The sequence below is a fragment of the Euwallacea similis genome, chromosome 32, assembly GCF_039881205.1.
Source record: "Euwallacea similis isolate ESF13 chromosome 32, ESF131.1, whole genome shotgun sequence".
In the NCBI taxonomy this organism is placed as follows: Eukaryota; Metazoa; Arthropoda; class Insecta; order Coleoptera; family Curculionidae; genus Euwallacea; species Euwallacea similis.
Genome location: NC_089640.1, coordinates 689,226 through 704,180, shown reverse-complemented (window position 1 = coordinate 704,180; position 14,955 = coordinate 689,226). Strand labels below are relative to the sequence as shown.

The 14,955-nt window shown below is 36.0% G+C and overlaps 1 protein-coding gene across 1 annotated transcript; it reads right to left on the bottom strand.

The window, feature by feature from the left end:
* Positions 1–1,054: 1,054 nt before the first annotated feature.
* LOC136418089 (uncharacterized) lies at positions 1,055–14,034 on the bottom strand. The gene is made up of 26 exons (XM_066404018.1): positions 13,885–14,034; positions 12,240–12,332; positions 11,166–11,380; positions 10,812–11,105; positions 10,567–10,756; positions 10,229–10,510; positions 9,864–10,169; positions 9,493–9,804; positions 8,022–8,351; positions 7,628–7,969; positions 7,233–7,574; positions 6,838–7,179; positions 6,446–6,784; positions 6,065–6,391; positions 5,390–6,007; positions 4,992–5,318; positions 4,638–4,940; positions 4,280–4,579; positions 3,899–4,225; positions 3,650–3,793; positions 3,406–3,594; positions 2,122–2,310; positions 1,940–2,066; positions 1,788–1,883; positions 1,563–1,742; positions 1,055–1,505 (listed from the first exon to the last, which is right to left on the bottom strand). The coding sequence occupies exons 1-26, from the start codon at positions 13,979–13,981 to the stop codon at positions 1,163–1,165; spliced, it is 6,954 nt and encodes a 2,317-aa protein (XP_066260115.1). The 5' UTR covers positions 13,982–14,034; the 3' UTR covers positions 1,055–1,162.
* Positions 14,035–14,955: the final 921 nt, after the last annotated feature.

Below are 14,955 nucleotides of genomic sequence, written 5' to 3'. Positions count from 1 at the left end.
TTTACTGCACATTCCAACGTCTTATCGCTTCACCTGCAAAGTGGGCGAGCAACACTGATAAGAACCATAAAAAACAATCAAAACAAAAACAAACTCCTCTTCCTCAGTCACGCTCAGTGCGGCGTTGCCGCTTACGTTCATTTTTCCCCTTAACTTATTAATTAAGTTTTCAATTGATTTTAGCAATATTATTGTCGAATAATTTAAAATTTTTTTGTCAAACAATCAACATTTGTCAAGTACGTTTTTCCACATTTTATTCAAATTTTAAAGCCTCTCATAGCTTTTCGGTTACCAACTTTAACATTTTTTTTTTTTTAAACAATTATTTTTTCGACCCCTGTTGTGAGGAATTTTTTTGTTCAAAATTATGTTCTGGTCATTGGTTACATTTACGAAAATTATTTTCCTAACACCCTGTATATTGTTTATCAGATTCTTACTTCTTATTAGAAAGCATACTCCCGATAGGCGCCACCTCATTGAAAATTAAGCTTAAAGCTAAACTACAAAACTCAACTTAAACTGTTCATTTGCCATTGGCAAGAGCGACACTCGAATTTTTCAGAAAATAATGGACAATTACAGTCAAATTAAGACGAAAAACTAAATTTTGCATCTCTGTATTTCAGTTTCCATAATGAACTCCTGTTTGATATTAATTGTTAAATTTGATTATATGATTGAAGAGTCATTAGTTGAGTATTTAATCTGCATGCAATGTGTGTTTTTACTACGTCGATGTGCAGTATTTGAAGGTTTTCACTAGAGATCATCTCGTATTCTTGTCTGCATTATTAACAGTTTGATTCAGGTTTCTCTTGCATTTCTATATCATAAAAGTGTATTCTATGCTCTTCTCATTTCTTAATTCATTTTTCATCTTGAATATGCTGCTTTTTTTTCATGTATATTGTGAGGATTTATCGTTATCGCAATTCCGGAGCATTGCCTCATATCCCGATGCTGTGCACATCTAATGCCTCATTTTTATCTCTTGTTATAATAAAATTGCTATAATGACGTAACTTTCCTCAGAATAAAACCTCAATAATTATTAATTTACATTTATTAATTTACAACCCAACAGGTGACATCAGACCTAAAATATGTATATACAAAATTTATTATGTACAACGTCCTATAGCACTAACAACTAATATCAGAATATCTCTTTAAATATTTGACTGGGCAGCTTCTCCTCATCTGTAACGTGCTGCTCAGCTTCGCTACTATGCTGCGTAGGTTCCTGGTCCTCCTCCCCTTCTTCCTCATCGTCGCTATCATCCTCTTCAACAGGGTCAATATCCATTCTTTCAATGTTCTCGTCAAAAGCGACGCTTTTCTTTTCGGGTAGATCTAGCGGTATTTTTTGTTCTTCTGGAATGTCGACGTTGTAGTCCGAAGATTCCCTTCTATCATCTGAAGTGTTGTTGAAAAGATCGGATTCTAGAGGGTAGCCAAAAACGAATTTTGTTGGGCGGCGATTCGCCACACTTTGAAATCTGCAGTAAAAGAAAGTGCTGCTGACTTATCCCGTGTTAAATCTAAAGGAATTTTACCCTTGAGCTTCGTCGTCAATATCGATTTTTTCAACGTTATCATCGAATGCCACTTTACGCTCTACTTCTAGAGAATCTTCTGGAGTTTCGTCTACCCCATCAGTTGAGGTGTCCTCAGATATTGAGTCTACTACCCCTATTCCTAGGCCTGTGGGTCTTCTTAATGATGCGCTGGAAAGGCTGCAAAAAGGTGTAACTTAATAATATGCGATATCATTGATTTACCTTCCATGAGACTTTTTTGTTTCGTTCTTCGTAAACAATGAGGTTTTGCTTGCTGGCTTAGGTTCTTCAACGATCGTTGCTGATTTATTAGCCTTCCTACATTATACCGAACATAAAATGGCATTCCTTTGTTGATATTGAAGTTACTTTACCTGATTTTGTAAAACCAGTAGATAAACGCAGCTACGAGCAACAAAACCAACAATCCAGCTAAAATTGATACTGCCACTATAAGTCCCAGATTAGGGTGGGTGTCAGTGGTGACACCTCCAGAATTTGCTGCAAATAAATCCGCTGAAGGCTTTCTTGAATTAAGCATGAAGAAAACATTTACAATTGGTAATTTTCACGTTCAGTACCGCGAAGATTGTGTCCTGCGTGCTTCTGTCGGTGATGGCCAATTTCAATGGAATTACCGAGATATCGGAGACTAAATCATCGGAGAGAGGGTCTATTTGGATGGTCAATAATTTCTTTGACGATGAATAGGAGGAGTGGAAATATTTGTTGTTAATACCGACATCTAGAATTGAATGTGTAGGTATTTTACCGAACGAATACATTACATTATAAATGAGCGAAACAAGGCATTATGAAGGTGAGGGTGCGAGTAACTTTCACTCGCAAGTGATCTCGGAATGTACCCCATTTGTATTTGACAAATTTTACGTAGCAAAATGTAATGTAAAAAAAGTGGATATGTATTATACCCGTGTATAGTCATATACAGGGTGTTTCTTCTTTTCAAATCTTTATTTTTAAATTTCTGAGAAGGAGCTTTAGATATTCCTTTTAATTTTGGTGCGAGTTAATAGAACATAACACCCCGTATTTTAAAAAGAAAAGTCATTCTATTGCTCGACCAGTGGCGTGCCTGCATATATGCCTTTCGATGTTATTTTCAAAACAAGTGGTACACTATTGACATTTTTTCACGGGAATCTCTTTTTTAATTACGTCGGCCAATTCTACATGAAGAAGATCTCTCACGCTTTTCTCGTTAGATGAGCTGTTGTCGATTAAAACAATAAAAAGCGCTTTAATTAATTTGTTTATTTTAAGAGTTTATTATAAGTTATTATTTTATATTAAACATTATATATTTTTAATTTATTATTAGAGACATTTTCATGTAGAATCGGCCAGCCTAATAAAAAAAAGTATTACCGCGAAAAAACGTCAGTGGCGTACCGCTTGCTTCGTAAATAATATCGGAAGACACGCGTATAGGCACGCCAGTGGTTGAGCAATAGAATACCTACCCCAATACCAAACAAATAGAATACCCTTTACTAAAATACAGGATTTCATTACCTGCCAACGTGTATCAAAACTGGAAGCAACGTCTAAAGTACTTTCTGAGAAATTTAAAAATAACGATTTTGAAAAGAAAAATTTCAACGCCCTGTAATTAAAAATTTGGGTCGCTGCGAGCACATGAACTTCTCTTCATAAAGTGACCTGAGGAATCACACCGTGAAATATTAGCACGACATTAAGAAACACCCTGTATATCCCTGCGTACTCGTTTACCGCACTAGTGAATTTATCATGCCTCATCTTTCATCCAGGCAACCGAAAATGAACGTATAAGCATGTAAGGACAAAATACTTATACCGTTTGTTATGGCCACTGCAACGTCACTATCTTTAGTGCTATTTGCAAACTCCAAGCTGATTTTAGGTGACGAAAAGTCCCCATCATCATACGTGCCGCTGAACAAAATCTCCTGATCCTCCACTTGGACTGAAGAATTTCTCACGCTCTTTGGGAGAACTATGACTAAGGCAGCATAATCCTGCGAGTCTAAGATAGCATTAACATTGTTTTACATAGCACTGAGAATCCTCTTTAAGCTTACTTTGAGTGGAGTTTGCCACCAACGTGAGAACCACAGTTGTTAATGTGTTCAAAGTCTTTTGAGCCAGAGGCTCTACGACCTCAACGATGTAGGTGTTATGGTCTTTCTTCTTGACCTCGAAGTTTGAGGCATAGTAGCCAGAAGCTGAAACATTATGTGATGTGGTTATATTTGTTTTCAGAGCACGAATCGAATGATTTAATGAGGTTGAACTGAGGATGATTCAAGTAAAACTCAAACGATATTTACAATTGTCGATTTTAACGGACTCGACGACCGCCTTGTTATCATAGGCCAACTCGATGGACTGCTCCAGCTCAACAGTTGGTGTATCAGAGTTTATGTATTCTCCATAGTAGGAAAAACTGGAGAATTTTGGAACGTCCGTAGATTCCGCATCTGGTAATGCAATTACGAGGGTGGAAGTGGCCAATGTTCTGCTATCTGATTTACGACTGGCTACCAAATTGGACACCAAAGTACCATATTTATGGGTTATTTCTGAAGGCAGGGGCTTAGCCAGGGATACCGTGCAAACACCCGATTTTAGGGTGATTTTAAAGTAGTCAGAATAATCTGAAATGTAATCGTATTTTGCTCTTCTAAATGCCGATTAAGACTGGATCTTACCTAACAAAGAAACTTCGACATAGTCCTCATCAACATCAACAATTTTAATTGACTCCACTTCAATATTCGCTACATCTTCATCGTCAACAACGTAACTGGCTGAATATATCTCTTTGGAAAAACTCAGTTCAGGCAGCCTTATTGTCAAAACAGCTCTCCCGTAAGATACCCCAACCTTCCTAATGCTCATGTCGGTGGTAAGTTCTGAGTATTGGCTCAGAATTGTACTATTTATCTTGGATTTGAGTTGGATTATCCAGCTGGTTTTCTTCTGTATCACTTCGAAAATCTCGGAGAAGGCTAAAGGAGAAATATATAACGATTTTGTCAATAATAATTGATAAAATTCGAGACCTACATTGCAAAGCTATCTGACTATTCTCAGGATCTGAGACGACGATATTGTCCTCCATAGTAACATTCGGAGAGTCTCCACTGATGTAGTCTCCGAAATATTGCAACTTATTGAAAGCTACCGATGTCTCATTTGGAAAATTAACGATAAAGGCTGCCTTCGCAAATGAAGTTGACTCAGAATTTGAGGCCGTGAGTGAGGTGATCAGTTGAGATTGTCCAGACAAAACTTTAGCCTCGATGTTCTTTTGAAGCTGCAATTCCCAGCCTGTTGCAGCGAGCTCAAATTTGAAGTATTCGAAATACTCTAGGAAAACTCACGGTCTAGAAAACTGATGTAGAAAATCTGGAGACTCACTATCACACACTATAGAGATGTCAGTAGCATAGGCTCCTTTTAAAGAAATGGCATCTACCAGCGATATGGTCCCTAACTCATCCTCTGAGCTTTGAATGTTATAATTGGCTTGGTAGAGTTGTTCCTCAAACTCAAAGCTAGAGTTCTTAACTGGGAGCTTCAGCAGAAGAATGGATCTCCCTGTGCTAAATTGATCTATTGTGGAGGCCACCAGAGTTAAGAAAAGCTCGTTTGCACTTAAAGAACTAGAGTTGAGGTTGCTTTTGAGACTAAGAGAGCACTCTAAAGTGGTAGAGTTGCAGGATGTCGAGAAGTTCTCCTCATATCCTACAGATGAAAGAAATTGAATTAAAATTTGAATTTATTTTCTAGTTGTTAACGAGATGTGTCAAACTTACCAAGAACACTCAACTGAGTAAAATCAGGGTTTACGATCTTAATCTTCTGATTCACGTTTACTTTATCTAAGTCAGAGGACTCATCTTTCAAATACTCAGCATCATAATGATCGACTTCGAAAACGTAGTTCAAGTACAAAGGCAGCTTAATGACCAAAACTGTTGAGGCCTCAAGTTTAGACTTACTATCAGTGGCTACGAGAACTACGTAAATCTCTGTAGCTTTCTCCAAGACGGATTGACTCAGTTGATCTTTCATCTTTACATTATATTGACCTTCTTTAGATAAGGGTTCAACCTCAAAGTTATCATCGTAGTCTTCAAACGAAAATTGCAAATTTGAGAAATCTTCGCTCTTTAGGACGATTGTGTCTGCGAGTTTTAGGGAGTTAGGGATATAATAAGCAGAGTAATAGCTTTCCTTGAAGGATATAGTGTTTTCCGTGATTGGGAGATCTAGTATGATAACTGTGTGAGCGGTTAATTGACCACTATTAGCGGTCGCTGTAATGGTCAAAATTAGCTGGGTCGAATTGATATCGGACAATTCCTTCATAACTTCTATATAATATGAAGAGGAATCTTTATCCAACTTCAGCTCAAAATTTTTGTTGTAATCTACAAAAATGATTCAAGAAGTCTTTTGTTGAAAATATATATAAGGACAGTTATTACCTTCAAGCTCTATGTCAACTTTTAAGTTATCTGTATTGTTGAGTTTTATATCTCCTTCAGTTAATTTCACAACATATTTGCCTGACTCCAAAACATACTGCGCAGCATAATGCGTCTTTTCAAACTCAATCTGCGCATCATCTGCGTCAGAAGCTGGCAAGTCCAAAATCAGCACCGTACGACTTGTTATTTGGCCTGCTGAAGCTGCAGCTGTTACTGTGATAATTAACTGACTAAAACTTGCCAGAGTGGCATTTTCTAGCTCCTTTGTAACGATTACATTACAAGTAGATTCGATGCAAGATAAATTGAAATTGTCACTGAAATCTGCAAAAACAACGAGTTTATGATGAAAATTATTGAACGATTGATGCCCAGCACCTTCAAATTCGTAATAAACATCTAGGTCTCCGACTACATTAAGCTTGATTGGATTTTCTGTTAAATTTACACTTGCTTTGTCAGTTTCCGGATCCACGATATACTGCGCAGCATAATGCATATTTTCGAACGTAAGCTGCGCATCAGGGTCATCAGTGGTAGGGAGATCCAGAATAAGGACAGTTTGGCTGGTCAGTGCGTTTGCCGAAGTTGAAGCTGTTATCGTTATTGTCAGTTGACTTTTTATGGCCAAAACTGAGCTTTCTAAATTTTTTATAACAGAAGGCGCACATTCTGAAGTTTCACTATTGCACGAAAGTTTAAAGTTGTCTTTGAAGTCTGGAATTGTTGATTTTTTTATTAATATTGCATTGAACTAATCAAATCATTACCTCCTTCAAAGTCGAAACTTACTGGTAAATCACCATTGTTTTCAAATTTAATCGGTCCGTCATTTAAAGCAACACTGTCTTTGCCCGTTTTTGAATCAACATTGTACTGCGCAGAATAATGAACGTTTTTGAACTCTATTTGCGCATCACTTCCATTTGTAACTGGCAAATCCAGAACCAGAACCGTTTGACTGGTCAATTTCTCTTGCGAAGCGGAAGCAGTTATTGTGATGATCAATGGACCAGATTTTGCTAATGTGAAATTATTCAGGTTCTTCGTAACAGAAATTTCGCACGAAGAAGTCTCAACATCACATATTAGATCGAAGTTGTCTTTGTAATCTAAAACCGGAGATTTCTTATTAAAGATCTCTTAAAATGGCACAAGAAATTACCTGCTTCAAAATCGAAAGTTACGGATAAATTATCGGCGTTGACAAATTCAACCGGTCCGTCATTTAAATCAACACTGTCTTTGCCCGTTTTGGAATCAACAATGTACTGCGCAGAATAATGGACATGTTTGAATTCAATTTGCGCATCAGTGTGTTCATCTGAAGGCAAATCCAAAACCAAAACCGTTTGACTGGTCAATTTTTCTTGCGAAGCGGAAGCAGTTATCGTGATGATCAATGGACCAGATTTTGCTAATGTGGAATTATCGAGTTTCTTTGTAACAGAAATTTCACATGAAGAAGTCTCAACACTGCATGTTAGATCAAAGTTGTCTTTGTAATCTAAAACCGGAGATTTCTTATTAAAAATCTCTTAAAATGGCATCAGCAATTACCTGCTCCAAAATCGAAAATTACGGATAAATTATCAACATTGTCAAATTCAATCGGTCCGTCATTTAAATCGACACTGTCTTTGCCCGTTTTGGAATCAACGACGTACTGCGCAGAATAATGGACGTTTTTGAACTCAATTTGCGCATCAGTGTGTTCATCCGAAGGCAAATCCAGAACCAGAACCGTTTGACTGGTCAATTTCTCTTGCGAAGTGGAAGCAGTTACCGTGATGATCAAGGGACCAGATTTTGCTAACGTGGAATTATCGAGTTTCTTTATAACAGAAATTTCGCACGACGAAGTCTTAACATTACATGTTAGATCAAAATTGTCTTTGTAGTCTAAAACCGGAGATACGTATTAAACATCCTTTAAAATGGCATGAGAAATTACCTGCTTCAAATTCGAAGGTTACGGATAACTTATCAGTGTTGACAAATTCAATCGGTCCGTCATTTAAGTCAACACTGTCTTTGCCCGTTTTAGAATCAACAATGTACTGCGCAGAATAGTGGACGTTTTTGAATTCAATTTGCGCATCACTTCCGTTCGTAACTGGCAAATCCAGAATTAAAACCGTCTGGCTCTTTAAGTCTTCATAAGTGGCTGTTATGGGTATAGTCAAGTGACTTGCATTGGTCAAAATGGAGTCATCGATCTTTTTTATTACGTCTATTTGGCAAGTGTCCGAGCTGCAGGACAAATTCAAATACTTCTCATAGCCTAGAAAGGAGATATATGAAGTTATACGAGTATTAGATCTTTTGGACTGATTTTTCAATAGGTTTTACCGCAACGGTTGAAAAACGAGTCTTTAACTGTGTGTAGTGATGAATTGTATTGTGTTCGACATGTAAAGCTGCCATGTTGTGATGTTTTTGTTTGCCAATGATCATGAGTGTACACAGTGATTTTATCATGTCAAGTGAGTTTTCTGTGAAGTATTTCATTTCAGGTTGTGTATTTTCTCTTTCTAGAGGTGTTGCAAAAAACTGCTACTTTGGTCTAGAAACGAGAGATTTCTTTAAATAGTATCGTAACTTATTTTTGAAGAAGCCTCGTATAGTTTTACACCCTAACTTAAATTTAAGATTTGACGTATGGTTCATGTCACCTGTCAAAATCTCCAGTTAAACCGCACATGAAATTTAACCTGAAGTGTTGCAATTGGGCATAAGTATGTCAGCTCGGAAAATCCAGGTTTGGCTGCATAATTTACGCGTTTCTAAGTTTTTCAATTTGACGTTTTCCATGGAAAGTCGAAAGAGTTAACAGATTTTTTAGGAAAATTTAACAATTTTCGAAAAGAAAATTCACAATGAAAGCAGAGGCGTAGATGCTATCATGTGCTCATCAGTACGGTGCTTTTCCACCATTTAATACGGTGCTTTTCGGAAATTTATAACAATAGTTAGAATAAAACTTCGCCACTGATATTTCACGGGGTTCATGGGTTGTTTTTTTATAAAGAAGGTTCTCTTACATTCCCTCAAATTGCCATATTGGTTGAAGATTAGGAGCGTGCTGTGATTGAGTTTTTGTAAAGGAGTATAAACCATGTAAGCGACTCCTTAACAGTGTTAGAATACAATATTATCATTTTGTTGTTTATTTTAATCCAATTTTTGAATTTCAAAGTATTTTTAAATTCACCTCGTTCAGAATCTAGATTGATTTGATTTCAAGTCAAATAAACTCACATTGAAAATAGAGTCGGACCGTGGCCCCCCGGACGTTGACCCAAAGTATTATTTTTCTTCCATTAAAAACCACTTGACACATCCTTGTGAACAACTTTTTGAAATAATGATGATGTGTTGGTGTTTAAATGTAATAGTGTCTCAGTTTGAAAATGATCACTTACCCTCTACAATGAAAACGACATCTTCTCCATCAGCCCCAGTGATCTCAATTGCTGTATCTAAATGCACAGAATCCTTTTTATCGTCTTGCAGATAGGTTCCAGTGTAGTACAACTCAGAAAATTGAATCAGCACCTTTTCAGGCAAATCCAGCAATAAAACTGTCTTTGCTGACCCATCCAATCCACTCTTGGTAGCAGTAATCGGAACCAATAACTGAGTGTTATCGTTCAAGACATCCTTACTTAACTCCCCAACAACTTTTACTGTCCACTTATTATCCTTCAACTCGATACTGAAGTTGTCGTTATAAGCTTAATTGGGGATATTGCTAATTAGCAGTAAATCATAGTTGATTAGGTATTAAACTTACGTGCGTCTACAGAGATTTTAATACCAGTAAAGTTAGTCAAATCCTTGAATTTAAATTGTGAATTTAAAGTCACTTTTGAGTTTGCATCATATGAAGCTTCGTAGTAGGAATCTTCGAATTGCAGCTGAGCTTCGGCGGTGCTTTGCAGGGAAATAACCACCACAGCTTCAGCTTCGTTGTCGGTGGAAGAAAGGGCTGTTAGGGTGAAAATTATGTTCCCATTGTCGTCAAAGTTGTCTGCAGTCAATTTGCTTGAAGGGGTGATCGTGTAGTCGGTTTGGTCGATTGTGAAGAGGGTTTTTACACCTGGAAAAAAAAACTTCTTTTTCTATAATTAATTCAACATTCGGACTATAATTGCATACTCTCATCTATGGTGAGGCTAACAGCTTCAGAAACATTTGGGTTGGCATCCCATTCTATGGTATTTGAGTCTGGGTTGTAAGTTCCTTCGTAGTAGCCGCTGGAGAACGTTGGTACCACTTCTGCAATGTTAATCAGCAGCACAGTACTGGTTGATGCGTCTGTGGTATACTTTAAGTCGAGCACAATTCGGCCTTTCAAAGTTGAAGGTAAGGAGTTCGCCAAATTCAGAGTAAATTCCCCAGTACTACCGTTGAAAGTCAAGTTGAAGTTTTCTTTGTTGCCTATCAAAATAATCTCACACTAAGCTCAATTGGAGGAAGCATCACAATCATATTACCTCCTTCGACGTCATAGTTTGATTCATTCAATTTGATAGAATTGACTTTAATCACTCCGTCTTTGGGCTTTAAAGCTCCGTCTGAGTACTCAAACGAGTAATGAGCTTTTTGGAAGAGAGGACTGTCTAAACCAGAATCTTCATCCGCATAAATGGTTAAAGTAACTGAAGAAGAGTTTCCTGCGGAGTTCTGCAATAATCGACGATTAGAGCTAATGGATCTGATGGAGTGCGGGTATTCTTACGGTTGCTGTTAAGGTGTAAGCTTGACTGTCAGTGAACTGCAGTACCTTATTGGCGCTGAAGGATGCCTTAAAAACTTTATCCTTTACTTCGGCAGAGTCGATTGTAAAATCATCTGGATCAATTGAAAATGTCATGTCTTTGTTTGAAAAATTGTCCTCGGAAACTTCGATTTTAGTCCCGTAGTAGGTGATATCAAGGGAGGGCATAATGGGCATTGCCACCGTATAGTTATAAGAACTTTGGTCAAATTCCGGTAGATGCGAAAGGGAGTCGGCTATTATAATCGACATGAACTAAATATGGAATAAAAAAAGCATTATTCATACATAAAAAACATTAAATCCAAAGCTGACCTCATCATTAGAGTGTCCATTACAACTTAAAACAATCGTAAGTGATATTACAGCTACATCTTCATTAGCGTAGGCCAATTTTGCAAAATTTTTGTAGGAATCCGTTGTTGACATGACAAGGGAATTATTTGCTACAGTAAAATTGAAATAGGACATCAGTTCCGTATCATCGAATCCGGCAGTGTTTTTAGTGATGTTGAAATTTTTGAATTCGGCTGAAAGAGAATATTGATAATTGATTCCTCCTAGACCGGATCACTGTGGTTCGCGGGCCAAGTCCGGCCCTGGACACTGGTCCAAGCGGCCCGCGAGCAAATTGATTATGAAAAAATTCACAATTATTCATTATATTAAATATTAATGCCGTAAAAAATCATATCGTAAATGTTCAATTAACAGGCTTTATGTGGAAAAATATTCAATTTAATGCACCTGATGTTTATGCTCGTTTCTTTGGTAAATTTTATAAGAATAGCTGGACTCGATCATAGACAGTTTTTTTGTACATTTTGTACCTGTATATGACGATTTATTGGACCATGCTGAAATGCGATAGTTGAGCGGCAGAATAAAACAATTTTTTAAGTTACGAAGTGAAATTAGAAAAATTAAGGCCAGTTCCAGAACTTTCAAGTCCCATATGGTTGTGGGATCCGGCATTTTTAATTGACATAACTGAACACCTTAATTTCCTTAACGTATTATATACCTATAAAGATATACATATATAATAAACTTACAAAGAAAAGAAAAACTTGTAAAAATCGTTGCCACAACAACTGAGTTACCATTTTTAAAATACATTCAGTAGGTAAAAAAGTGTGGAAGGCGAAGCGACGAAGGTCCAATCCGCTACAAGTTTTATGATTTAAATCTTCGTTTTATTAATGTCTAATAAAATTTCATTTTAGGAACTTAAAGCAAAATATTCTTCTTCTTTTCCCCCATTTCCAATATTACAATCTTTTTCATCATCTCTCTTCTAAATGTGGCCAAACATTAATAACTTGGTCCGTAACATCTCTCTCAAGTATATCTATGTTTTGAGAACAATAAAAATCAGTTACTACTTACTTCCATTCTGTACTGCCTGATTGAATATATCTCCCTGAAATACGTCTGTGGAGTAAAAAGTCTTTTGGCTGTCTACAAAACACGTGTCCAAACCTAAAATAAATAAATATTATCTTTCAATATTATATAACATAATTATAAATACCGGCTCGAACACCTAAATGGAATAAATGGAATACCTGTACATTTCAATCAATTTTAGATTCTGAAATTACATCCTGTTAGATAAAAATTTTATCCCTAAATGTGTAACAATTGCAACCTCCAAATTTTTAGATTGAAAGTGTGGGTTTGCGATGCCTCATTTGAAAGGTCTTTTCATTCTCTATTCAAAATTGCTACGGTTTTATACTTTATTTAAAAGAATAATAGGAAAAAAATAAATTCATACTATTGACGAAATTCCCTACAACGACCGGAATCCTTATTAATTAGTACCACTTACACCTACTCGTTATTGATAGTCTAATAAAATAACAAAGCAAATCAATCTCAATGTACCTCGACTCAACTTTTTCAAATGGATGGATAGGGAAGCAAGGATCGCTAAAATGGCCAGCACGCTCACGTGATCTTAGTCCATTAGACTTTTTATTATGGGGATACGTGAAGAGAATGGTGTGCAAAACTAAACCACGCGATTTAGCTGACTTAAAAAGAGAAATCATGTTTGCGATTAAATCAATTACCCCTCAGATGTTGATTAATGTTAGAAGACGTTTTTATTTACGATTAGGATACTGCCAAGAGGTTCGGGGCGTGTAGTTTAAAAAGCTCATGGAAGATTGAGATTTATTTGTTTTATTATTTTATTACATTATCAGTAACGAAATGATATTAGTTATTAAGTTTTAAGTTTATTGTATAGACGGTCGTCACTTACATGAATTTCTATTTTTTCTATTATTCTTTGCAATAACGTTTAAAACCATAGCAGTTTTAAATAGAGAATGAAAACAATATTAACTGAGGTATAACAAATCGACACTTCCAAATTAAAAATTTGAGGGTTGCAATTGTCACGCAAAGGGGGTTAAATTTAGGGATGAAATTTTTACGTTACAGGATGTAATTTCAGAATCTAAAATTAACGTGTTTCAAAATTTTTTTCACATATGTCGAAGTTTGTAGATATTGAATTTATTCCATTTGGCTGTTCCACCCTGTATTATAAATATTATAAAATAAACAAATACTTCTTTAACACATTAAGAGTGTTCTGTTCATGAACGTCTGAACATCAGAGAATTATTCAATTGCCGAAGAATTGTAGATAAGCAGAGATTGATGGCAAAAATGAGAGGGCAAATTTCCAGATAAAGTTTCCTGGAAATATATTTTTGTCGTGGAATGTCGAAGAGACCAGCTTAAAGCAGTGAGAAAGGTTTAGTCCAAAGGGAGGTTGTTCGCAGGCTAGGTGTAATATCAAATAGCTAATAGTAAGTTAATGTAAATCGATCAAGATTGATAAATATAACTTTTTTTGCATTCCGGGTTTTTTATTATTTAACGGCTATAGGATCGCAAAAGAAGTCATCTCAAATATTGGACAAATAAAGCGAAAGAAAAATTGCAGGACGGACAGCATTAGTTTCAAATCCCATATGTATTCTTAGGAACTCACATATTTCAGCTGGAAACTCACCTTTACTTAAGTCTATCATCGGTCCTAAAACCGCGAAAATCGATAGAAAAACTTTCATTTTCACACATGTCACCAGATAAATCAAGAACAAAACCATTTCTGATATAAACCACGTAAAAACCGCAGTATCTAATCGAAACTGAATTGGCATCTACATATTTATTATTTCGCTAACACTCTGGCCAATTACAATTATCTATATTAAATGATTGAGTACTTCGCTGGCTTATTCAAATAATTCCTTTTAGAACAAAATCAATGTACAACTTAAGTACTTGAAAGGGAAGTGAGATCACTTGGTGATAAATCGGGATGCTTTCATCGACTGTTTTAGTTACTTTAAAGATTAGAAAAAATTTAAATATGCCTGGAAAAATTTTAAGAAAATAAAAGAAAAAAGTATCTAGTCCTAGTAAAATGAAATCAAGGTCTTTTAAGCTTGAAGAGATCCTCACTTGTTGTTTTAAATACCGATTTATTATCGTAATTTTAATCTTATCTAAACTTATTATCTGGGATTTAGGAGCAACATATCGATTTTCAACCTGGCACTAGAAAATTAACGAAGATAATGATTTGAAATTCGAATCTAAATCCTCATATGACATTACAAAAGATGAATCACAATTTTTCCCCCTTATCTTTTTCTTGAAGTGTCGATTCAAGAAAAGTATTTTTGGTGCTTGTGAATCTAAAGAACAATTAGCAGACATTTTTTAATAATATGAAAGTAGTTCCGGTTTCTATGGCATTTAATCAAAACTATGTAATAACACAACTTCAAAGTAGCGTGGACCAACTTTAATGAGGAAAGATCATAAAATTTTATTTTCAATTTTAATGTTTTTCCTTATTTTGACGAATAAACTCGCAATTTTTAGAACCGAAATCTGTAACGAAAATGGGTTTCATTTCGTAATTAGTTATGAATAAAAGCCGGTGTCTTCGTTTCGTAACTCGGTTAACAAACAATAGAATCAGTAACGGTAATGTACAGGATGTTCCATTTTCGTTGTCATTGTGGGATATCTCGGTTATTAGCAAAGATAGAGAGATCGCGAACCTGTGTCA

Coding starts and splice junctions, on each gene's coding strand:
- LOC136418089 (XM_066404018.1), bottom strand. CDS start 13,981: ATGGTTTTGTTCTTGATTTATCTGGTGACATGTGTGAAAATGAAAGTT. Junction 11,106..11,165: donor ATGGACACTCTAATGATGAG/GTCAGCTTTGGA, acceptor TTCCATATTTAG/TTCATGTCGATTATAATAGC. Junction 6,008..6,064: donor AGTTGACATAGAGCTTGAAG/GTAATAACTGTC, acceptor TCATTTTTGTAG/ATTACAACAAAAATTTTGAG.